Below are 27144 nucleotides of genomic sequence, written 5' to 3' on the forward strand. Positions count from 1 at the left end.
TACATTGCACTTATAGGATTCGCGAAGATGAGTTGTTATTATGAGATCCAATTGCAATGGTATCAATATTTTTCAAAAAATAAGTCAATTTGTTTGCATTCTTAGCAATGTTGATACATAAACTAGTTAATGTACCTATTATTGTGATTGAGATATCCATAAGTTGCTTTTGTAGCACGACTTTCCCTCATTGTACTTGTAGTGTTCTCTTGATTTACTTATAAGGTTTTGTTTTATTCATGACTTTCCCTTATTGTACTTGTAGTGTTCTCTTGATTTACTTATAAGGTTTTATTTTATTCATGCACTAATGCTGCACTGATATTATTTGAATTTATATCAGTAAATACACTTAAAATTTCCTCTCCAACATCCAAGAATTTCTTATTTTAATTGGATTTGCATCTTCTTGAGATGTGATGTTGATTGGATATGTCATTGTTCTAGTCTCCACAATTTGAATTTTTACATCAAAATACTTAAATGCTTCCTTCTCGATAGGTTGTTCAAACTTGTTTTTATAGGCTTCTTATCATTCTTAGACTTTTTAATTCGCGTAACTTTTGATTATGATTCTTTAGATGTGAAAGTTCTTCATTTTCTGATTTTTCGCGTGACTACAGTAAAAAGGTACTCGCAAAAGTCAAGAGCAAAGTTACAAAGTAGTTTATGAAATATTAGAAAAAGAGAAGAAAGACCTCTAGAAGAAATTTAGGAATCTATTACAAAAGGATAAGAAATTCTCACGTAGGACCCATATAAGTACTTAGGCAGGTGCCTTTTTATTAAGAGACATGTCTTTTCATTAAGGTGTATCTTCATTAATTACTAATTATTTATTTTTATATGTGTTTATTACACAATTTCTCCATATCAGTCTCTTTAGTTTCACATCTAATTGAAACTTAATCTGAAATAGGGAAAGGGAATGATCTTAGATAGTATTTGAGGTAAACTAGATTATGTGGGTTTTCAGATTTACAACAAATCCTACATAATACATTACCATTCTGAATTGCAGTGTCTGGATTGTGCTTCATTAGTGTTCTCACACAAATTCACAAATTATTTTCTTTTTTTGATTGATAGGTTCCATTTGTTGTTTATTAATGAAATGATTCCAGTTGGATTTTTGTGGTTTGACAAGTAAAAGATGGCCGGAGCAAAAGCCATGTAAAAATGAAATGATTCCAATTGGATTTTTGTGGTTCGACAAGTAAAAGATGGCCGGAGCAAAAGCCATGTAAAACAAATTAAACAGTAGATTTGTATTGATGATCTAAAATGCTTCCTTGACTCATTCTAATCTGGCATGTGAATTGCCGGCCGGATAAAAAATTGGGGTGAATAAACACACGTTGTGTTTATCTTCTTACTTTAACTCTCTTGATGTTGATTTCCACAAAATATACATTGAACTTATGGAAATGATGGTAAACTAACAGAGAAATAGCAAAACAATGGTTTGAGGACTCAACATGAAAAGAGAAAACATGTACAAGACCCTTGAGGTGAAGAACTGCATCCATTTCTTGGTATGAACAACTATAATGTCATTACTTGTTTGCCTGATGATGTAAATTCATGAGATAACATTTCTGCAACATCTGATTGACCTGACTCTCGTAACTTCTTCAGCACCGAATTCAGTGTAGAAGAAGCAAGTTCATATCTTTGGTTCTTCATCCACTTCAACAAACGAATCAATTCCCTCTTCTTACCTTGCTCAATATAACGAGAAAGAGCAATATTTAAAACACCCTGCAATAAAGTCCCATTAGCACTGAATTAGTATCAATGTTACCCAAGACTTTATCACGACCGCTTGGAAGTTGATTGCTATTTTTTTGGTCCAAGTTTTCAACAATACCAGCAAAAGATATAGAACAGGGTCGGTTCTTTCATAGAATGCTACTAACAAAGTGTAATGTCAATGCAAGGAAAGGTTTCATGCCCCGTCTAGTGTCTGACCATTAAACATTTGTTCATGCCCAGGAACACAACATGAGTTAGTAGGACCTCTGCATTGTCATAATCCTTGACCATGGTATATCTTCACGTAGAATTATGCAGAAACCCGTTCCAGAAGATTAACATCCCAAAATAGGAAAATGGTTAGAGAATCAAACAATAAACTGCCTAGAGCATAAACGCTACAGTAGTTACCTGTTCTATTTTACAGCCAGTGCTGTGAAATTCCTTGAAAACATCACCTACTATATATATGTTTCCCGCTTCAGCAAAAGCAATGACGAATTTTTTTAAGCATGGTTTTGAGATGGACTTAGCATTATCCTATCAAAAGCAATGGAAATTTTCTCAGTTAAGATCATAGTGTTCATAATCAATGACTGAAAAACTTCATAGCAAAAGTACCAGCAGCTACCTTCATAACCGTGTATGCCTCCTTCAACATCCTCCCTGAAACTAAAATGTTCAAAATCTTTTCATGAAGGGCCGTAGATAATGTATGCCTATTAGACTTTAGCTGGTTGTACAACTTAAAAGCTTCTTCTGCCCGTCCATTTTCTCCTAGCCCTGTAATAACAGACGAACAGAGTTCCTGCATAAAAGATGAATAAAAAATACAGTAAGTAAAGACAAAACTGAAAAAACTGGGATAACAAGAGAAATAAAGCTTCAACCTTATGCTTTGTGCGCAAAGCACATGACCTTTCCAATTCCTTCCAGCTCGTCAAATCTTTAAAACTGTCTTCAGGTTATCTATGTTGCCAAGTCCAAAGAAAAATATTGTGAACCGAAAGCTTACCTATTGACTTCAAAAGATGTGCAGTTGACTTTTAAGGAAAGTTGTTAAACAAAGTTGCCCGACTGGGCTCAATGAGGTGAGGCCAAAGTTTAAGAGTTTGACTGACTCTAAAAAACTCAGCGAATAGAAAAATTTAGGCAGAAACAAATTTATTATTTAAAAATGCCATTTAAATTTTAGATGGGCACCAAATTAAAACGAAATGTGCTTGGACTATTCCTCTTCTAAAAAAGTTGTAAAAAACACACTAAAGTTCAATTTATTTTCTTAATCTCCTGTTGGCTTTATCAGAGGGGTTCAACCTTGGATTTTCATTGTTGAGCACAGTGCAGTGAACTGGAACAGCAACAATTTGTTGAAGCTTGTAGTAGCTTCAGAAGGTCTTCTGCATAGGCTTGGTATTTTAGCATGTGGAAGATGATTTATTGTCTCTTCAGTTGCTTGCTTGCTGGAGTGAGTGATTTGTATTCTTTCCTAAGTTTAACTTCGGAAAAACACAATAAATAAAATCAATTAATTATTGTGGACTATTAAATCATTTTTTAAAGATATATACTTTAATTATTCAAGTGACATAGAAATAATCCAATGTTCCACCAAGACTCCGGGACAGGGAGACGCGGGTGCAAGGAGACACACAAGTGGGACGTGTCGGAGTACCTTCAAATTTTAGGGAATTTTAGGGGGGACGGGGGAACGTCGGGGTATATAATTTTTTTTCTTTTTTAATATATATATATATCTATATATATATATATATATATTTCAAATTCATATTCAATAATGAAAGCATAAATAGAACGATACATACATAATTGAATTAAATAATGAAATACATTGATCCATACTCATCATCCTTATTAATACATACATGATTCATCCATAAACCACAAGATTCAATAATTAAATACTCTGATCCATATTCATTATTCATTATTCACCATTCTAGAATCTACATTGATTTAAAAAATTAAATTCATCATTCATCATTCTAGATTCTAAATTGATTTAAAATTAAAATTCATTATTTATCATTCTAAAATCTAATTAGTACTAAGCAAAATAGACTATAATAGATACTAAAATCTAAAGACTGGAAAAGTAAATTGATATAACTAAAACTCAAAAACAATGGAGTGATGAGTCTAAAAGTCACTCTAAAGTACACAGAGGGCTTGGTGCTCTTGATTAAATACTAATTCCATACCCTTGTACATGACAAAATTCAATGGAAACATTGCACTCCATCGAATCCTGAATTCCTGAAAAACTATTAAGTCTACTGGATTTTGAGTGAGATCTAAAATTCTACTTTCTCCATATGAAATCCAATGAGGTTAGAACCAGTGTCAAACATCCTGAGTCATTTCATGGTAATGTTAAAAATTTAAGTAAAAGGATGAAAATGAAATATCTTTCATTTTCATCCTTTTACTTTAAGAATTTAACATTACCATGAATTGCATAGCATTAGTAGGGAAATATGGTCAAATACTAGGTTTCCTTGTCATAAATCATTGTTTACAAGCAAACTTAAGGGGGGACGCCTGGTGGGGAGTCGCGTCCCCCACACTGGGGAAACGTCCCCCCCTGCGTCTCCTCACGTCTCCCCAAAAGGGGGACGTGGGGAAACGTTTCCCTAGACATCCCCCGTCCTTGGTGGGTGGGGTACGAGGGGTGCGCACACCCAACCTTGGGGGACGCGTCCTCGTGGAACACTGAAATAATCTCAACCATTGACCTCCACGATCTTCTAGAAGGGAGATTAGAGTTAGTGATTTGGGGTTAATGAAGTTTATAAAAGAAGACTAGTGAAGAGGGGAAGAGGGTTAATGAAGTTTATAAAAGAAGCCTAGTGAAGAGGGGAAGACATAAGGGCACAAGAGAGAGAGGTAACTACAACATTTTTGGGAAAGCAATTTTCTCAAGATGGAGAAAGTGAATTCTCTAGAGCATGAGGCTCACTTTCACTGAAGGGAAGGAAGAATACATGGATAATTTTGGGGTGTTTTCAAGAGGCCAAGTTATTGGGAATTGGAGATGCTGACTAGCTGAAGTGAGAAGGAAGCGCAGCTGCTGGGGAGGCCAATTTTCCAGGGTCGAGTTGTGAGTGCATAGAGGCTGAATGAGAGCTAGGCGCAGAGGCCGAATTTCTGGTGAGAGATGGACCAATCTTCTTCAGGCCAAATTTCTTCATAGGTCGATTTCCAGTGGGCCGATTATCCTTGGACTAATATTCCAATGGGGCCAAGTTGTAGGTTCTAGTCACTATATTTTTCTTAGTAAATTCTCTGTGGGTTGAACCCATAATTTTCTAGATTAATAAATGACACAAAAATGTTGTTGTTGAATTATTTCTATTGCAGTGTGTGATTGATCTCTCTGATTTATTTCCGCTGAATATATTTCTAGATGCTAAAATACTAGTGATTTAATTTTTTGGTAATTCAATATTTATTTTGTTAATTAAATAAATTACATAGAACAAATAATTGCCCTGAGAAAATAAATATGGGCTAGCATTAGGAGATTTAACATGGTACCAAAGATTTCTAGATAACTTAGTGAGAGAGATCCAAAATCACTAGGGTTTGAAGTAGTGAGTTTCTCTTTTTTACAGCAGTAGAATTATTTTTAACTTTTGCAGGTTGGTTTCGTAGCCAAGGTCAGTTTGTGATGGACCGATCTTCTTCAAGCCAAATTTCCTCATAGGTCGATTTCTAGTGCGCCGATTTTCCTTGGGCTGATATTCCAATGGGGCCGAGTTGTAGGTTCTAGTCACTATATTTTTCTTAGTAAATTCTTTGTGGGTTGAAACCATGATTTTCTAGATTAATAAATGACACAAAAATGTTGTGGCTGAATTATTTCTATTGCAGTGTGTGACTGATCTCTCCAATTTATTTCCGCTGAGTAAATTTCTAGATGCTAAAATACAAGTGATTTTATTTTTCAGTAATTCAAGATTTATTTTGTTAGTTAAATAAATTACAGAGAACAAATAATTGCCCTGAGAAAATAAATATGCGCTAGCATTAAGAGATTTAACATGGTACTAAAGATTTCTAGATATCTCAGTGAGAGAGATCCAAAATCACTAGGGTTTGAAGTAGTGAGTTTCTCTTTTTTACAACAGTAGAATTATTTTTAACTTTTGCAGGTCGGTTTCATAGTCGTGGTCAATTTGTGATGGACCAATCTTCTTCAAGGCAATTTTCCTCATAGGTCGATTTCCAGTGGGCCGATTTTCCTTGGGCTGATATTCCAATGGGGCCGAGTTGTAGATTCTAGTCACTATATTTTTCTTAGTAAATTCTCTGTGGGTTGCAACTGTGATTTTCTAGATTAATAAATGACACAAAAATGTTGTGGCTGAATTATTTCTATTGCAGTGTGTGATTGATCTCTCCGAGTTATGTCTGCGGAATATATTTCTAGATGCTAAAATACTAGTGATTTTATTTTTCGGTAATTCAATATTCATTTTGTTAATTAAATAAATTACAGAGAACAAATAATTGCCCTGAGAAAATAAATATGGGCTAGCATCAGGAGATTTAACATGGTACGAAATATTCCTAGATAACTCAGTGAGAGAGATCCAAAATCACTAGGGTTTGAAGTAGTGAGTTTCTCTTTTTTATCGCAGTAGAATTATTTTTAACTTTTGCAGGTTAGTTTCGTAGCTGTGGTCAATTTGTGATGGAGCAATCTTCTTCAGGCCAAATTTCCTCATAGGTCGATTTCCAGTGAACTGATTTTCCTTGGATTGATATTCCAATGGGGCCGAGTTGTAGGTTCTACTCACTATATTTTTCTTCGTAAATTCTCTGTGGGTTGAAACCATGATTTTCTAGATTAATAAATGACACAAAAATGTTGTCGCTGAATTATTTCTATTGCAGTGTGTGATTGATCTCTCCGATTTATTTCTGCCGAATATATTTCTAGATGCTAAAATACTAGTGATTTTATTTTTCGGTAATTCAATATTTATTTTGTTAACTAAATAAATTACAGAGAACAAATAATTGCCCTGAGAAAATAAATATGGGCTAGCATAAAGGGGATTTAACATGGTACCAAAGATTTCTAGATAACTCAGTGAGAGAGATCCGAAATCACTAGGGTTTGAAGTAGTGAGTTTCTCTTTTTTACAAAGTAGAATTATTTTTAACTTTTGCAAGTCAGTTTTGTAGCCGTGTTCAATTTGAGATGGACTGATCTTCTTCAGGCCAAATTTCCTCATAGGTTGATTTCCAGTGGGCCAATTTTCCTTGGGATGATATTCCAATGGGGCCGAGTTGTTGTAGGTTCTAGTCACTATATTTTTCTTAATAAATTCTCTGTGGTTGAAACCATGATTTTCTAGATTAATAAATGACACAAAAATGTAGTGGCTGAATTATTTCTATTGCAGTGTGTGATTGATCTCTCCGATTTATTTCCGTTGAATATATTTCTAGATGCTAAAATACTAGTGATTTTATTTTTCGGTAATTCAATATTTATTTTGTTAATTAAATAAATTACTAAGAACAAATAATTGCCCTGAGAAAATAAATAGGGGCTAGCATTAGGAGATTTAACATGGTACCAAATATTTCTAGATAACTCAGTGAGAGAGATCCAAAATCACTAGGGTTTGAAGTAGTGAGTTTCTCTTTTTTATAGCAATAGAATTATTTTTAACTTTTGCAGGTCGGTTTCGTAGCCGTGGTCAATTTGTGATGGACTGATCTTCTTCAGGCCAAATTTCCTCATAGGTCGATTTCCAGTGAGCTGATTTTCCTTGGGCTGATATTCCAATGGGGCTGAGTTGTAGGTTCTACTCACTATATTTTTATTATTAAATACTCTGTGGGTTGAAACCATGATTTTCTAGATTAACAAATGACACAAAAATGTTGTCACTGAATTATTTCTATTGCAATGTGTGATTGATCTCTCCGATTTATTTCCACTGAATATATTTCTAGATGCTAAAATACTAGTGATTTTATTTTTCGGTAATTCAAGATTTATTTGTTTAATTAAATAAATTACAAAGAACGAATAATTGCGTTGAGAATTTAAATATGGGCTAGCATTAGGAGATTTAACATGGTACCAAAGATTTCTAGATAACTCAGTGAGAGAGATCTGAAATCACTAGGGTTTGAAGTAGTGAGTTTCTCTTTTTTACAGCAGTAGAATTATTTTTAACTTTTGCAGGTCGGTTTCGTAGCCGTGGTCAATTTGTGATGGACCGATCTTCTTCAGAACAAATTTCCTCATAGGTCAATTTCCAGTGGGCCGATTTTCCTTGGGATGATATTACAATGGGGCCTCATTGTTGTAGGTTCTAGTCACTACATTTTTATTAGTAAATTCTCTGTGGGTTGAAACCATAATTTTCTAGATTAATAAATGAGACAAAAATGTTGTGGCAGAATTATTTCTATTGCAATGTGTGATTGATCTCTCCGATTTATTTCCGTTGAATATATTTCTAGATGCTAAAATACTAGTGATTTTGTTTTTCAGTAATTCAATATTTATTTTGTTCATTAAATAAATTACAGAGAACAAATAATTGCCCTCACAAAATAAATATGGACTAGCATTAGGAGATTTAACATGGTACCAAAGATTTCTAGATAACTCGGTGAGAGAGATCCGAAATCACTAGGGTTTGAAGTAGTGAATTTCTCTTTTTTACAGCAGTAGAATTATTTTTAACTTTCGCAGGTCGGTTTTGTAGCCGTGGTCAATTATTCTTCAGGCCAAATTTCGTCATAGGTCGATTTGCAATGAGCTGATTTTCCTTGGGCTGATATTCCAGTGGGGCCGAGTTGTAGGTTCTAGTCATTAGATTTTTATTAGTAAATTCTATGTGGGTTGAAATAATGATTTTCTAGATTAATAAATGACACAACAATGTTGTGGCTGTATTATTTCTATTGCAGTGTGTGATTGATCTCTCCGATTTATTTTCGCTAAATATATTTCTAAATGCTAAAATACTAGTGATTTTATTTTTCGATAATTCAAGATTTATTTTGTTAATTAAATAAATTACAGAGAACAAATAATTGCCCTGAGAAAATAAATATGGGCTAGCATTAGGAGATTTAACATGGTACCAAAGATTTCTAGATAATTCAGTGAGAGAGATTCGAAATCACTAGGGTTTGAAGTAGTGAGTTTCTCTTTTTTACAGCAGTAGAATTATTTTTAACTTTTGCAGGTCCGTTTCGTAGCTGTGGTCAATTTGTGATGGACCGATCTTCTTCAGGCCTAATTTCCTCATAGGTCGATTTCGAGTGGGTCGATTTTCCTTGGGCTAATATTCCAATGGCGCCGAGTTGTTGTAGGTTCTAGTCACTATATTTTTCTTAGTAAATTCTCTGTGGGTTGAAACCTCTGATACACGGGAACCGCTCCCTAGAAGTGGGAAACTCGTTCCAGTGGTTCCCGCGCTCCCGGAAGCTTTGGAACTATATGGGAACGTTCCCTTTTCTGTGGGAGCTGCAATGGGAGCTTGGGAAAGTTCCGGGAGCTTTGAAGACTGTTTTTTTTTGGAGTTCCCGCGTTCCCTGGGGTTGGGGAATACAGAGCATGTAGAAAAATATGTTGAACTTCCCACAAAACATGAGGCTTTCTTGAAACCTCCGCAGGGAGAAAGGCCAAAGACATCCTTAACACCGATATCCTTAATTGAGAAACTGGAGCAATCCCTTGATGGGTTAAGGAAGCGTGTGACACCTCAATGTAAGGGGGATATCTGGGGTGTCATGCTGATGAGTATTTTTTTTTTGTTTATGTATATGTATCGCAGAATATTGTGTGCATATTGTATGTGGCAATCAATGCTTAACCATTAGAGTCGCTTTACTTTTTCTCATAAGAATAACTAGAGAAACATAGGTAAAATTGTTCCTTTGTATTTTTAAGGCAGATTGTTTCAAACACTGGTCATGTTTCAGAGAACTAATAATGAACTTGACATTTTAATATTTTATATATATAAAAGGGAGAGACTCGGGAAGAGAGACACCCAGAGAATATATTTATATATAAGAGAGATTATATATTTAAATTGATTTTAATACTTGAATATTTTGATTTAATATTAATTTTGATTATTATATAATTATATATTTTATATTTTTATATTTTAAATTTTTTTTATTATATAATATTACCGTTCCCGATTAGCCGTTTCCTGTAAATTTTGGGGAAACCTCTAGCCGTTCCCGACACCCGTACCCAAGTTCCCAACGTTCCCACTTTCCAGAAACTCATGCAACATAGGTTGAAACCATGATTTTCTAGATTAATAAATGACACAAAAATGTTGTAGCTGAATTGTTTTTATTGCAGTGTGTGATTGATCTCTCCAATTTATTTCCGCTGAATATATTTCTAGATGTTAAAATACTAGTGATTTTATTTTTCGGTAATTCAATATTAATTTTGTTAATTAAATAAATTACAGAGAACAAATAATTGCCTTGAGAAAATAAATATGGGCTAGCATTAGGAGATTTAACATGGTACCAACGATTTCTAGATAACTCAGTGAGAGAGATCCGAAATCACTAGGGTTTGAAGTAGTGAGTTTCACTTTTTTACAGCAGTAGAATTATTTTTAACTTTTGCAGGTCGGTTTCGTAGCCGTGGTCACTTTGTGAAGATGGCATCACTGAGTAGTTTGTGATATGAAGTCAGGTTGGATGGGGCTACTAATTTCAGTCCTTGGAAGGAGCAAATTACCATGATTCTGGAAATGAATAATTTGTGGGATCTTGTGAACATAGACATTCGAGTTCCTTCAGATCCAAACCCTGCAGTGGAGCATAATCTCAAAGATATGAAAGCAAAGTGTATAATTTTGGATGGTGTGAGGAATCACATAATTCCTCACATATCAGGGTAGGGCACCGAATATCAAATGTGGGTAGCTTTGATTGGTCTTCATCAAAGCACAGATGAAAACAGAAAAATGGTGTTGCAAGAGAAATTAAGCAACATAAGGATGAACAGATCTAAGACTCTTACATCTTACTGCATGAGGATCCAACAAGCTCATGATGAGCTTGCAACTATTAGGGAGGCTGTGATTGATTCAGAGCTGATTAAAGTTGCTTTGAAGGCTTGCATTAAGCATTGGACCACATTTGTGGATGGGATCCTTGCTAGGCAACAACTTCTTGATTGGAGCCGATTGTGAGATGACTTCATCTAGAAGGAGATCTAAGAGAACTCAATGACCGAAGGACAATGAAAGGGTAAGGACAAAGATGAGCTTGCTCTTACTACACAAGCGAAAAAGGGCAAAGGGAAGGCCAAACAAAATTAGAGTGGAGGAGGACCATCATAGAATAAAAAGGAGAAGAACATGACCAAAGTCAAGTGCTTCGCATGCCACAAGTTCGGGCATTTGGTTAGTTAGTGTCCAAACAAGAAGAAGGGAAAGGGAAAGACAACTACGATAGCCATTGCACATATGGATGAGATGGTTGAAAAGTTTGAGAAAAATTTTGCCTTGGTGTTATGCCTTTCTAGAACCGTCATGAGAGGTGCCTGGTTTGTGGACAATGGAGCATCTTGTCACATTAGAGGACCTCGAGACGTCTTCACCAACAAGACTAGAGAGCCTAGGGATATACATATAGAGCTTGGTGATAAGGTCAAGTATGTAGTAGAAGGCATTGGCAATATTGAGTTTCGATGGACTCAGGTGGTATCAAGGAGGTTAACGAAGTATTGTACGTACCGGGTCTGGAGAAGAATCTCCTTTTAGTTTTGGCCATAGAAGACAGAGGACTAGAAGTCAACTTTGGTGGAGGTGAAGTGGTTGTTGGGCCAAAAGGAACTAATCCTAGCAAGAAGCAAGTAATTGGGAGAAGGGAGAATGATCTATATCTTTTGAGAGGATAGCTAACTGGTGAAGGCTTTCATACATGAGTGACATCCAGAGTGAGATATGACATAGGAGGATGGGACACCTACACTACAAAGCTCTCCCTATGTTGCAAAGAATGGTTATAGGATTTCCAAAGATTAAGGTGGAATAGGATGGAGTGTGTAAAGGGTGTGAGCTTGGCAAGCATGCCAAGGCTATGTATCCTCATAGCAAGGCCAAGTCTAAGGGAGTGCTAGAATTGGTGCACTCAAATATTTGCGGTCCTATGTTCGTGACGTCAATCACAGGGTCTTTGTACTTTGTGACATTCATAGATGACTCTTCCAGAAAAGCTTGGATATACTTCCTAAAGACCAAGGATGAGGTCTTCGATTGGTTTCAAGAGTTCAAAGATCTTGTGGAGAACCAGACTGAGAAGAAGATTAAGGTGCTGAGATCAAATAATGGGGATGAGAGTACCTCCAACAAGTTCCATGATTTTTGCAAGGCATCAGGGATTAAGGAGCTCATAGTAACTTACAACCCTAATTAGAATGGGGTTGCTGAGAGGAAGAACAAGACCATAATAGAGGCAACAAGGGCTATATATATGTAGTACACAAGTCCTCACAAGATATTGGGCGACGTGACTCCTGAGGAGATGTTTACATGAGTAAAACTGGATGTGAGCCATTTGCACATCATTGGTAGTCCAGTCTATGTCCATGTTCCCATGAAGAAGAGGACTAAGATGGAGCCCTTGTCATAAAGGGGCATATTTGTGGGCTATACACAGGGCTCAAAGGCCTACAGAGTCTACATTCTAGGACAAAGGAAAGTTATTTTAAGTCACGATGTCAGATTTGATGAGGGAAGGACCCTTAGGAGGTCCCATGAGAAAGAGCCAACAAGGATAGAGGATCGGACATGAGAAGCTCCTACAGTTGGACATGGACCAACAAAACCAACAATAGGTACACAGTTTGTAGATCTAGAGGATGAGCTAGATATTCCTTCCAGCTCCACTAAGAGGAGGCCAAGATGGGCCGAGCAGACTTTGAGAGATGTTGAGGACCATGTGGAGGCTCCTAGAAGCACCCTCAGGTAGAGAAGACCATCAACAAGATTTTCTAGTTATTTGGAATTATCGAGCAACGTCATTGAGTTTAAGCATTTCACTTTTGAGGAGGCTGCAGATGAAAAGGTTTGGAGTGATGCCATGGTGGAGTATAGCTCCACGAGGAATGATGTATGGGACATGGTGCCAAGACAAGAGGGAATGTCTATGGTCACTTCTCGATGGATCTATAAGATCAAACATGCAACTGATGGCAGTGTTGAAAAGTACAAAGTGAGGTTCGTGGCAAGAGGGTTCTCCCAGCGGGAGGGAGTGGATTACGAGGAGATATTCGCATTTGTTGCCGGAAATGCATCCATTAGAGCAATTATGTCCCTTGCTTCTGAGATGGGGTGTAGGATACATCAAATGGATGTGAAGATTGCTTTCCTCAACGAGGTTATTGAGGAGGAGGTGTATATTGAGCAGCCTTAGGACTTTGAGGTGCATGGGAGAGAGTCTCATGTGTGCAGGTTGAAGAAGGCCCTTTATGGGCTGAAGTAGGCTCCACACACATGGGAAGTGAGGATCGATGGATATCTTCTTGGTTTGGGCTTCACTAAGAGTGAGGTAGACTCCAACTAGTACTATGTAATCGTTGAGGGCGAGCCACTCATCTTGGTACTTTATGTGGACAATCTCTTTTCGACAGGATCGAAGAAGCTCATAGGGATGTGCAAGGATCTTGCTTCGAAGTTTGAGATGAATGACACCGGCTTGATGCACTACTTTTTGGGTTGCGATCTGCATAGGCTTGGTGTCTTAGCATGTTAAACATGATTTACTGCCTCTTTAGGTGCTTGCTTGGTGGAGTAAGTGATTTATGTCTTCTTTCCTAAGTCTAACTTCGGAAAAGTACAATAATTAAAGTCAATTATGTTGAAAATTGGCAGCTATGGTCGAAATTTTTCAATAACAAATGATGGAGAAAATTCAAATTTTGACCCTTGACTAGGTCAGCCTAAGGATGACAAATCAATCCCACAAGTGGAAAAGCCACCTCTTGACACTCATATAAATATGACTTCGTTGACCCTCATTTGGACATCCATCATCACACACAATTCAATCTGAAATTTGCAGAGACAAGTTCACAAGTGCGAAGGAGCTAAGAGACCTTTCTTGTCTATGTTGACCAACACTTTCTCTCTCTTTTGACTTGTGTTGACTCAGGAGCTTTGACTCTATTTTGATTGAGTTGTTTGGATTATTTTGGGAGGTCTAATATTCCAAGAAACTTTGACTCTGTTACCACATCTTTATCTTTGTTTTCAACCTTAGTCAATTTGGCTGGGGCATTTGACCAAAGTTTGCAGGAGGATTCTAGATCTGTTTGAACGAATTCTAACTGAGGAAAGAAGGTTGAATATTCTGTTGCATTGACCGAATTTTCGAGGTGTTGACTGTTGAATTTGACCAAAAATTGCAGGGTCTGTTAACTGTGGTTGACTGAGCTTCCACAGGTTGAAATCCGGCCCTCTATTGCAGATTGTTATCTTTGACCAGATTTGACTTTCTCTATCACATTTGATTGGTTTTGACTTGGTTGACCTGAAAGGAAAAGGATTGACTTTGACTGGTTTATGGATGTACTATTGGATTATGTATCTCATGTTGAACATTGATTGACTAAGAAGAAGAATTGATTTTGGGTTTTGCCCTGGTCTTTGACCAAAAATCAATCTCATTGTGCTTGGCTATCTTCTTTTGTGCATTTTTGTTTACTGTTCTATCTATAGTTGCTTAACTATTACTGGGGTGAATGAATTTGTTTTAAGTAATATTGCAACATGGAACATGTGAAATTAACATGGTATCAGAGCTATGGTGAAGATTAGCCATTGGAAACCAGAGAGCACCCCATTGAGACACTTCACTTGCTGATTAGTGATCAACTCTCTTGGACAAGATGACTTCCTCCTACTTCAAGATTGAAGAGAAGCTGAATGATGCCTCCAACTTTGCAGCATGGAGGGCTAGATTGGATCTTACCCTTGAAGAGAATGATGTGATGGAGTATGTGGAGGGCAAGGTAGTTGAACCTCCTAAGAATGCCAATGCCAGTGTCAAATCCAAGTACAAGAAGGGTGAGATCAAGGCTAAGAAGATCATCATTGATTCTCTCAGAGATCATCTCATCACTTATGTGTCCAAGTTGAAGAAGTCAAAGGAGATGTATGACAAATTGATTAGGATGTATGAGGTCAACAATCTTAGCCACATCATTTCCTTGAAGAGTCAACTTTGTGACATCAAGATGACCAAGTCAAAATATATAATAGGCTACTTCATGAGAATCTCTCAAATAAGAGATTAACTTCTTTCCATTGGAGAAATTATTCCTAATAGGGAGCTTGTGCATATGACCCTTGGAGGACTTCCCAATCATTACAGGGATTAGTAGTAGAAAGGATCTCCCTTCATTTGATGAACCCTTGGGCTCTTGCACTCAAGAAGAATCCACACTCATTTCCAGAGGAAGAATTCAGAGACAAGAAGAAGGAGAACCTACAACCTTTGTAGCCAATGTCAAGAAAGGAAAAGGGAAAGGAATACCTTCTAAATGGAAGCCAAAGAAGCCAACTCCAAACATTCAAGAATAATAGAAGGGACTTCTCCAAAGTCCAATGCTATAGGTGTGTCAAATTTGGCCACATAGCCTGAGATTGTCCCAAAAGAAGTGCTCTAAGGCCTAATACCAACAACAATGGCAACAACAACTTCAACAATAGAAGGAGAAGCGGAGGTCTTTTTGCCCATGCAAGTGTTGAAGACCCTCAAAAGAGGTCCAAGAACACAAGCTATGCTAATAATGTTGTTAATACTCAATTTGAATATTTTCTTGTTGTTGCTCTTTCTAGCTCATCTTCAGATAGAATTGATAGTTCGCTGGTGGATAGTGGGGCATCTAGACACTTTACTGGGTATCGTGAAGTCCTCTACAAGACGTGTTGTATGTGCCGATCTTGAAGAAGAATCTTGTCTCCATTTCAACTATGGAAGACAAACGATTTAGAAATGCATTCATTAACGGAAAAGTCCTTACATGGCCAAGGAAATCTAACTTAATTGAATCATTCACACTCGGTGTCAGAAATGGAGGCCTATACAAAGTATGTGGACGACCAATCCAAGAATTGGTCCATGATACCACTAATCAGTGTGAGTTTTGGCACTGGAGATTTGCTCCCCTTCATTATAAGGTTTGCCTAACTTGAGCATGATGGTTTCAGGGATTCCCAAGATTCAAGTGGATCATGAAGGTGTATGTTAGTGATGTGCTAGTGGCAAGAATGTCAAGGGACCATTCCCTTCTAGTTGCAACAGATCTAAAGAGGTTCTTCAACTCATTCATTCTGATCTTTGTGGACCCATGCCAGTGACATCGGTTGGAGGACATCTATATTATGTGATTTTTGTTGATGACTTCTCCTGTAAGACTTGGATCTTCTACTTGAAGACCAAGGATCAGGCTTTCAGCATGTTCAGGGACTTCAAAGCTCTAGTGGAAAATCAAACTAGAAAGAAGATCAAGATCTTGAGGACAGATAATGGAGGAGAATTCACTTCAAATGACTTCAAGGATTTTTGTAAGGAAATCGAAGTTAAGAGGGAGATGATTGTTCCATCAACAAAATGGAGTTACTGAGAGGAAGAATAGGGCCATCTTGGAAGCAGCCAAAGCCATGATTCATAATCAAAATCTTCCTATGTTTTTGTGGGGAGAAGTAACAAATACCGCAATATATGTTCAAAATAGAAGCCCTCATCAAGCCTTGATGGACAAGACTCATGAAGAAGTCTTTACAGGTGTGAAATCGGAAGTTGGACACTTGAGAATATTTGGCTACCCTGTCTACTTTCATGTACCGAAGGAGAAGAGGTCAATGCTAGAGGCTTCAGGGAAGAAAGGTACGTTTGTTGGTTATTGTGAAAATTTTAAAGCTTACAGGATATATATGTGCTAGGTCGAAGGAATGTTGAGCTCAACCAGAATGTGACCTTCGATGAAGATGTTGCTCTTGGAAAAGCAAGGGACTCTCCTGTCCTTGCCAACACCAAGAGAAAAGATGATACTATAGATGTAGATGCAGAGTCATCCATGCTTGAGCCTGCCCTTCCAGATGAGCCTATGGCACCTTTGGATCCTTTAGATTCTCCTCCTTGTGATCCTCCTTCTAGGAAGAGACCCTTGTGGCTTCGTTATACTTTATAGGATGCAGAGAGACACTCAGCCTTGAGAGTCACCTTCAGAGGAAGCAAGCAGCCTCATAGATATCAAGGATATGCTGCATTGATGAGTGACATCATACAATCTGAACCTTACAGCTATGAAGAAGCAATGAAGGAACAAGTCTGGAGAGATGCCATGACCGAGGAATACTAGTCCATCATTAAAATTGATGTATGGGAGGTTATTCTGAGGCCTGAGGGAAGTTTGTAGTGACTTCCAAGTGGATATACAAAATTAAACATGCAGTTGATGGTAGCATTGAAAAGTTCAAAGCAAGGATTGTGGCTAGAGTATTCTCCCAGAAAGAGGGAGAAGATTATGACAACATATTTGCACCTGTTTCCTGATAAATTACCATCTAATCTATTATTGCTCTTGCTACTAATCATGGTTGGAGTCTTCGTCAGATGGATGTGAAGAAAATTTTTATTCATGACATACTCAAGGAAGAAGTGTACCTGGTGCAATCATAGGGCTTTAAGGGACATGACAGGGAAACCCATGTTTGCAGATTGAAGAAAGCCCTCTATGGATTGAAGTAAGTCCCCAAGGCTTGGTATGCTTGGATTGATGGGTACCTGATGAAGCTTGGATTCAACAAAAGCAATGTTGATTCAACCCTTTACTTCAAGGTTGTCGAAGGTATGCCTTTGATTTTGCTTTAATATGTTGATGATTTGTTCATGACAGGGGCAGAGCCTTTGATCATCTAGTGTAAGAGGGAGCTTGCCTTTGAATTTGAGATGAAAGATCTTGGGTTGATGCACTATTTCCTGGGCTTAGAGGTATGGTAGAGACCTGGAGAGGTTTTCCTCAGCCAAGGAAAATATGTTGTCAAACTCTTTGAGAGATTTGGGATAGTGGATTGCAAATCCATGGCCACTCCGATGGAGGCGAACTTCAAGAAGTTATGTGGTGAAGTTGAGGGATTGGATCTAGCAGATCCTTCTATGTACTGGCAGCTAATTAGGGCCTTGATGTTTCTGGTCAACAAAAGATTAGATATATGTTTTTCTATTAACACCTTGAGCCAGTTCATGGTGGAACCTTTGCATTCTCATTGGGTGGCCGCAAAACATGTGTTAAGATATGTACATGGGACAATCAATTATGGATTGAGATATGCCTTCGACAATGATTTGAGACTACATGGATATACAAAAGCAGATTGGGCTGGGAGTGTTACTAACAGGAAGAGCACATCAGCGTGTTGCTTTAGCTTGGGATCTGCCATGATTTCCTGGATGAGCAGGAAGCAGAAATCTGTCACTCTTAGTACATCTGAGGCAAAGTATATTGCAGCTAGTATGGCTAGTTGTGAGGCAGTGTGGTTGCAAAAGCTCTTTGCAGAGTTGTTTGATCATGTGCCAGATACGACCGTGATATATTGTGACAATCAAAGCGGGATCCAACTTTAAGAAAATCCAGTATTCCATGACAGGTCGAAGCACATTGAGATCAAGTACCACTATATAAGAGATAAAGTACAAAGTAGTGAGGCTCCAACACATCTCGACTGATGAGCAGGTCGTAGACATTCTCACCAAGCCTTTGCCGAAAGCAAATTTCTTACTCTTCAGAGAATAGTTTGGAATGCAGGAGAATGTATCTCTCCCTGAGAGGGAACACTACTGATTGAGAGCATTGAGCATATGCTCTTCCCCCAACCTTTCGACTGGCTATGGAATTGGTGGGGGGGATGAGCAGTGAGGCTCCTAGGTGTGAGGGTACTCCTTGAAGCCATGGAATTGGCTGAGTACATACCCCAGTATGCATCCTATCCGCAAGTCACCTTCGTGTTTTTATAGACCAAGGGCCATATTGAGATGGTTAAGCTTGCCGAGATTGCCACCCATCTCACTAGTTGGTGAGGAGACTTAGGTGTGTGTGATCTTAACCAAAGTCGGATGCGAATGCCATGGACTTCATTATGGTAAATTAATCTCACTAAGTATTGGAAGCAGGTGTTCTACCACTTGATCATTAAGGATCAAGTTGGGTGATGATCAGTTAATGGACATAGAGTTTGTGTGATCTTTACCAAGGTCATTTATGACTGCCATGGACTTGGTTGCAGTAAATCAACCTCCCCTATTGTCAGTGTGGATCATTCTTCTTCTTATATGGATTGAGTCATCATTGTTCAGTTGAATTGAGATGGGCTTCTCTTATGTTGGAACATGTACATCCGAGATGAGACTTATGGTGTAGCCGAAAATTCCTCCCTAGTTGAGAGGAAGTGTTGAAAATTGGCAACTATGGTCGGAATTTTTCACTAACAAATGATGGAGAAAATTCAAATTCTGACCCTTGACCAAGTCAGCCTAAGGATGACAAGTCGGCCCCACAAGTGGAAAAGCCACCTCTTGACACTCATATATATTGATTTTCGGTAGCATCGGATGTGCTCTAGCCATGAAATTTGGTGGAGAGGCTAAGGCACATGAGATCTCCAAGACCCAGAAATCGTTTGGGGAAATTCCACCCAAATGGAGAGATATTAAAATAATTAATATTTTTAATGGGGTTCCTAAGTCTAAACTTAGGAAAATTAAAATATTAATGTGTATTAATATAAAATGGGTGAGAAAGTTCTAAATGACAAGGATCAAGCCAAATCTAATCTTAGTCGTTGATTAGGGAGTTAATCTCGATTGTTGAATCATCAATAGGAAAAGTATAAGAAGAGGCTTGAGGGTCAGTCGGAGATACACCAAGTTGATCACTCAATTCGATTTTCTGGGGCAGGGTTTGCTGAGAAATCGAGTTAGTGATCTATTGCAGCGAGAGGCAATTCGTCAGGAGGCCAAGAATACATAGCAGAGAGGCAGAGAAGTACCAGAGAGACAGTGTAGAGGCAGCCTGCGCTAACACAGAGGCTTAGAGGGCCAGCACGGAGGATGCAGGAGGCCGAGAAGTTGATGTAGGCAGACGTAGAGGCTAGCAGAACTGACGCTGGGCTGAAGGAGTTGCACTATGGTGTTTTTGTGGGGCAGACTGAGACCTGAGAGGTAGACATAGAGCCGTAGAGGGTGACGCAATTCCAGAAGATAGCTTCAGTGTCCCACGGGGTCTCGTTCCCCCACTTGGGGGTCGAGTTTCCTAGCCTCCTCACGCTCTGGGGACTTAGGGACGAGAGGGGGTCGTTTCCCCACGCTCCCAAAAAATAGGGTACGTGAGGAAACTTGAAAGGGGTTGTTTCCTAGGCAAAAGGGGTCTTGAACGGTCGTTCCCAAGAAAAAATTCACAAATTTTTCTTATGAAACACAAAAATCATAATTTTTAATATTTGGTGACCGACCAGGGTTTACGTTATGTTCATTTCACATTTCATTTTTTGTTTGCTCCGTTGAACTAAACACTGCCGCCATCGCCAAGCAGCCTTATGTCTGCTCCTTAGTTGAACGGAACGTTGCCGCCATCGCCAAGCAGCCTTCTGTCTGCTCCTTCGTTGAACAGATTACCTTGAGCAATTATGCTCATTTATCTTTTGATATGTTCTTATGTTATTTTGATTCTATAAAATTAAAAAATTTGACTCTTGATGTATCAGACTTGACGTTTATAATTTTATTTCAATATTCAGTATTCAATGTTCATAGTTGGAAGTGGAACATCAATATGGTTTAAAGTTTAAAATTTAAAAGTTTAAACATTTATGATTTTATCATTTATTTTCATTGTGCATTGTTAGTAAGTTAGTAGACTAGTAGTTACACTATACAGTGACAAACTTACATGTATGACGTATGATTATAATTTATATGATAATGATATCAATGATCATGCTTTTCGTTTTAAATTTGTTTCAATTATATGATTCATCGATTTATATTTTATATTTATAAGTTTTTAAGACCCCCGACGTCCCCCCACGTTTCCTATAATTTGGTGGGGAGCTTTTGCATAGGCCGCTCCTGCGTATCCCCGCTCCCTCGCATCCTCGTCTCGGAAACTTGGTAGAACATTAGATAGCTTGGAGTAGCTTTTGCTGTCCAGCTAAGGAACAGTCGAAGTTGTTGTGGGACCAATCATCTGATTATTGATTAGCCGGAATCTCTGTCTCCGGAGAAAGGTACTTCTACCAAGGACAATCTCTGAAGGGTGAGCCATTTCTGGCACCCTAGTTATATTCAGAAAATTGCATAATAATAAAACCCTCATATCTGTTGCACCGGTTTTCCCGCATTGGGTTTTTCCGAGGACGATTGTCCAAAAATAACGGTGTCCCTTGTGTTGTCTCAGTTTATTTCAGTTGTTGATCTGTATGTCTGTGAAGGCTGCAATTTTGTTTATTTCGATATTTATGCATATAAATAACTTGTAAGGGTTTCTGATGTGTTAGATTCAGAAATTTTCACATGGTATCAGAGCAATTGCAGATCACAAGAGGATTGAAGATGCCAGCAGGAGAAATCTGAAAAATTTGCAGCAGAAACAGTTGTTCCCAAAGACAACGTTGTTCTAGAGTTGAAGCGGCAAGATGAGAGGTGATGTAGTGCTTAGAGGGTGACCGAGAGGCTCATGCAGAGCCTGTGTCAGCATTTCGAGCCAGGAGAGGGGCCAGCGCAGAGGCAAAGAGGGGTAGATCAGGCCTATGCAATGCCCGGTCATCTTTCTCAGCCAAGAAAGATCGAAGTTGTGGCTAGGAGGTGTAGATTCAGCCCAAGCCATGATTGCGCAGAGCCTAAAGGGCTCAAATTCTTCAGTTGTCAGGGCTAAGGGAGCTGTGCAGATTGTGATTTGAGGAGCTGGTGGGATGTTGTTTCTATTTGTACAGAACAGTGTCTAAGGAGACAGAACCAAGGTAGAGGGAATCACTACCTCGATGGATTTCTCGCCAAGGAATCCAGATCCAAGTTGCAGTCACAAGGAGGATTGGAGAGGAGTGGTTTGATAGTTGGCCAGAGGATTTCCAGGAGGGAAATCAGGACTCAAAGGGATTCTAGAAGAGCAGAGATGGCAGTGAACGGATTGAGGGATGAGGACAGATTGGACGGGGCTTCCAATTTTGTCATCTTGAAGGCCAAGATCCTGGTAATCCTGGATAAACATTCGTCAAGGACTATGCCTTGAAAACCATAGCTATCCTAGTTGACCCAGTTGCTAATAAGAAGTATGAGGAAGTCGAGGCGAAGGCGAAATGCATGATCCTTGATGGGGTCAAAGATCATGTCATACCACATATTACTGAGAAGAACACAACAAGCGAAATGTTGGAGGCCCTCACCACCTTATACTAGGGCTCTTCCGTGTAGCGGAAGATGCTGTTGGAGAATCAACTGAGATCATATCAGATGCAGAAAGGGGAAGAGATAGATCACTTCCTCCTCAGGATGCAAGGAATTTGCAACCAGCTTACTTCCGTGGGGTCTACACCGGATCCAAAGTTTATGGTCAGGACTGCTTTGAATGCAGTCTCCGAGGACTGGGAGACACTTCTCCAAAGCATCATGGGAAAAGCAACTCTCCCCAGTTGGGAGGAGATGTGGGCAACTCTACGACAAGAGGAGATCAGGAGGTTAACCAAGGCGGAGGAGGAGGAGGATGCGGCTCTAGCATCTGCGGGACAGTAAGGGAAGAGGAAGAAGAAGGACATCTCCAAGGTCAAGTGCTTCAATTGTGGGGAGCTGGGACATTATTCATCTCAATGCCCCAAGAAGAAAGGTAAGGGAGAAGCTTCCAACTCAAACGCAGTACCAACAAAGACGAAGAAGGAAGTCGAGACTGATGATGATTGTGCCATGAGTGCTCATAGAAGAGGTGGGGTGACATCGAGTTGTAGTCAGGAGGACAACATACTAGGGGCAGGATCCTTGAGGTGCCCAAACTTTTGGATCACATCTGGCTACAAGAGTCATTAATGACAGTAGCATGATGACAGTTGTTGGGTGGAGCAAAGTGTGGTGGAGCGGCAAGGCAATGCTAGAGTGCAGAAGTCTGTAGCAGCACAGAGGTGTCTGCAGTAGCGCAATGGCAGTAGAAGGAGCATAGGATAGCAACAGAGGTAGCTTCATTATCACGAGGCTTCCAGACTGACCGAAATGTTAGTATTTAGGTTAAGTCAGTTACTTACTTCTCGGTAACTAAGTTGCACTGCAGCAGTTAGCAGTAGTAGTGCTATTGGCAGCATGATGTAGCATGTTGAGAGGGAGCCGCAGTATAGATGTAGCAGTGGCAGTGGCAGTGTCATGGGCAGCAGTACAAGAAGTAGCAATGCAGAGGATGTGAGGTAGCAAGTCAAGCATCAGCACAGGTACCGATGTGGAGGATCAGTGTGAGGTTTCTATGGTGAAGCATTACTAGAGCACATTCCTCGCTAAGAGGGAGTGTTGATTTTTGGTAGCATCAGATGTGCTCTAGCCATGAAATTTGGTGGAGAGGCTAAGGCACATGAAATCTCCAAGACCCAGAAATTGTTTGGGGATATTCCACTCAGATGGAGAGATATTAAAATAATTAATATTTTTATTGGAGTTCCTAAGTCTAAACTTAGGAAAATTAAAATATTAATGTGTATTAATATAAAATGGGTGAGAAAGTTCTAAATAACAAGGATCAAGCCAAATCTAATCTTAGTCGTTGATTAGGGACTTAATCTCGGCCGTTGAATCGTCAATAGGAAAAGTATAAGAAGAGGCTTGAGGGTTAGTTGGAGATACACCAAGTTGATCCGTCAATTCGATTTTTTGGGTCAGGGTTCGCTGAGAAATCAAGCTAGTCATCTATTGCAGCGAGGGGCAGTTTGGCAAGAGGCCGAGAATACATCGCAGAGAGGCAGACAGTGTAAAGGAAGGTTGGGCTAACGCAGAGGCTTAGAGGGCCAATGCAGAGGATGCAGGAGGCCGAGACGTTGACACAGGTAGACAAAGAGGCTAGCAAAGCTGACATTGGGCTAAAGGAGCTGCACTGTGGTGTTTCTATGGGGCAGACTGAGAGCTAAGAGGCAGACGCAGAGCTGTAGAGGGTGACACAATCCCTAGAGGGTGACGCAGTTCCAAAAGATAGCTTGGAGTAGTGTTTGTTGTCTAGCTAAGGAACAGTCGATGTTGCTGTGGGACCAATCATCCGGTTGTTGATTAGCTGGAATCTCTGTCTCCGAAGAAAGGTACTTTTGTTGAGGACAATCTCTAAAGGGTGAGCCATTTCTGGCACCCTAGTTGTATTCAGAAAACTGCATAATAATAAAACCCTCATATCTGTTGCACCGGTTTTCCCGCATTGGGTTTCTCTAGTGACGATTGTCTAAAAATAATGGTGTCCCTTGTGTTGACTTAGTTTATTTCAGTTGTTGATCTGTATGTTTGTGAAGGCTGCAATTGTGTTTATTTCGATATTTATGCATATAAATAACTTGTTAATGTAAAGAAAAAGTAGGAGATAATAAACCAGATATTGCAGTAGGGGTTTCTGATGTGTTAGATTCAGAAATTTTCACAATATAAATATGATTTCGTTGACCCTCATTTGGACATCCATCATCACACAAAATTCGATTTAAAATTCGCAAAGACAAGTTCACACATGTGAAGGAGCTAGGAGACATTTTCTGTCTACGTTGACCAACACTTTCTCTCTCTTTTGACTTGTGTTGACCTACGCACTTTGACTCTGTTTTGACCGAGTTGTTTAGACTTTTTTGGGAGGCTAAATATTACGGGAATCTTTGACTCTGTTGATTGCAACTTGATCTCTATTTTCTGGGCATGTTGCCTGAGGTTGACCGCAAGCTTTGACTAGAGTTTGACCGTAGATTTGATTGAGGCATTTGACCGAAGATTGCAAGAGGGCTTTCGATTTGTTTGACCGAGTTCTGACTGAGGAAAGAAGGCCAAATATTCTGCTATGTTGACTGAAGTTTTTCGGGCGTTAACTGTTGACTTTGACCGAAAATCGCAAGGCTTGTTGACTGAGCTTCCATAGGCCGAAATTCAGCCCTCTATTGCAGACTATTATCTTTGACCAGAATTGACTTTCTCTATCTCATTTGATTGGTTTTGACTTGGTTGACCTGAATATCAAAAGATTGACTTTGACTGGTTTATGGATGTACTATTGGACTATGTATCTCATGCTGAACATTAGTTGGCTAAGAAGAAGAAGAATTAATTCTGGGTTTTCCCCCCTGTGGGGTTTTGACTTGGTCTTTGACCATAAATCTTTGTGTCTCATTGTGCTTAGCTAATCTTCTATTGTGCATTTTTGTTTACTATTCTATCTATAATTGCTTAACTGTTACTGGGGTGAATGAAATTGTTTTAAGTACTTATTGCAACATAAAATAGGTGAAATTAACAAACTAATTATTGTGGACTATTAGGGTTAGGGATTTGGGTTTAATGAAGATTATAAAAGAAGCCTAGCGAAGTGGTGAAGACACAAGAACACAAGAGAGAAAGCAGCTACAACATTTTTGGGAAAGTGATTTCTCAAGGAGAGAGCGAATTCTCTGGAGCATGAGACTCAGTTCAATTGTGGAGAAGGAAGAATATAGGGATAACTTCGGGGTGTTTTCAGGAGGCCGATTTGTTGGGAATTAGAGAGGGTGAATTGCTGAAGTGAGAAGGAGGCAAACTTGTTGGGGAGGCCTACTTTCCAAGGCCAAATTGTGAGTGCGTAGAGGACAAATGAGAGCTAGGCACAATGGCCGATTTTCTGGTGAGAGATGGTCAACTTTTCTTTAGGCCGAATTTATTGCAGGTCAATTTCCAGTGGGATTGATTTTCCTTGGGCTGAATTATTCCAATGTGGCTGAGTTGCAAGTTCCATTCACTATATTTATCTTTGAAATTCTCTATGGGTTGAAACCCTAATTTTCCAAACTAATAAATGATAGAGAATTGTTGTGGGTGAATTATTTATATTGCAATGTGTGATTGATTTCTCTGATTTATTTCCACTGCATATATTTCTATATGTTAAAATACCTGTGATTTCAGTAATTCAATATTTATTTTGTTAATTAAATAAATTGTTAGGAATAAATAATTGCTATGAGAAAATAAATCTAGGTTGGTATTAGGGGACTTAACACAATTATCTAGATGAAATATTGCCCCCACTAAAAACAACGCCAAATATGTCTCAGTCTACACTCAACCATCAAATTTCACGTTATTGGGTGTCTTTCCTTCAATTGTTCACAATGGATTGAAATTCTAGATGAAATATTGTCCCCACTAAAAACAACGCCAAATATGTCTCAGTCTACACTCAACCATCAAATTTCACGTTATTGGGTGTCTTTCCTTCAATTGTTCACAATGGATTGAAATTCTTTGAGGATTGTGCAATATGCCTTGGGACTGCACAAATGCACTCTTCAACTAGAGTCTTCTTAAAATGAATAAAAATATCTCTTTTCTATTAAATAACGACTCGGAACAATATCCAAAATAAATTGAACTGCATTTTCTTTATTGAAGCCCCAATTTGAAACTGTGTCCTCATTTTCTATATTGAATTCAACTAGAATTGAAACTCTTGGGCAACCTTCCTATATTGGAGAAAAGCCAGTGTGAAAAATGTACTCACAAGTCTCAAAAACACATAATTAACACAGGCCTGTGTGGGATCTGCTAATACTTATGGGTCTGACACACTGCTTGCTAGGTTGACTTGTTGACGGTTGACTTGTTTTACTTGACCCAAACTAAGACCATGTTGTTACATTTTAAATTATTTTCAACTAGAATTAAAACTTGTGGGTAATTTTCTTGTGTTGGAAGGAAGCCAGGGAAAATATGTACTCACAGGTATCAAAAACACATGATTAGTGTGCAGTTCTACATAGGATCTGTGGCAGTACCTATGGGATTGACACACTGATCATGAGTTTGACTTGTTGATGAAGTTTTTTTACTCGACCCGACAAACAGACTGATCCAGTCTCATCCCATTAGTCCAGGTTGAATCTCTGGTGAATTTGTCCATCGATCTATGCTACATATCTGAAAAATTTGTTTATTTGGGCACACTCTGTAAGTCCTTTCCTTATATAATTTTTACACCAAACATTTTTTGATTCTTCTCATTTTCATTATTGTTATTTCCTTCACTAGTTTTGCAACATCTAAGTTCTTTGAGCACAACAATTGTATAGGTGTCTTTATGGCCTCTTGTAGGCAGCATCC

General features: G+C 38.7%; 1 protein-coding gene across 4 annotated transcripts in view; it reads right to left on the minus strand.

The window, feature by feature from the left end:
- Positions 1 to 1244: 1244 nt before the first annotated feature.
- The window catches only part of LOC149232516 (pentatricopeptide repeat-containing protein At1g10910, chloroplastic-like), a 386506-nt gene continuing 360606 nt past the window's right edge, over positions 1245 to 27144 (minus strand). For 3 of the 4 annotated variants that reach the window (XM_089379434.1, XM_089379431.1, XM_089379432.1), the window contains 3 exons: positions 2387 to 2563; positions 2167 to 2295; positions 1245 to 1761 (listed from right to left, as the gene is read on the minus strand). In XM_089379434.1, the coding sequence (XP_089235560.1) occupies positions 1546 to 1761; positions 2167 to 2295; positions 2387 to 2563 (522 nt within the window). In that variant the 3' untranslated portion in view covers positions 1245 to 1545. The remainder of the gene's footprint in view (positions 1762 to 2166; positions 2296 to 2386; positions 2564 to 27144) is intronic. The other variant, XM_089379433.1, reaches the window with a different exon arrangement.

This window comes from Pinus tabuliformis, chromosome J (genome assembly GCF_031772625.1).
Source record: "Pinus tabuliformis cultivar Carrire ecotype Pingquan chromosome J, CPIR1, whole genome shotgun sequence".
In the NCBI taxonomy this organism is placed as follows: domain Eukaryota; kingdom Viridiplantae; phylum Streptophyta; class Pinopsida; order Pinales; family Pinaceae; genus Pinus; species Pinus tabuliformis.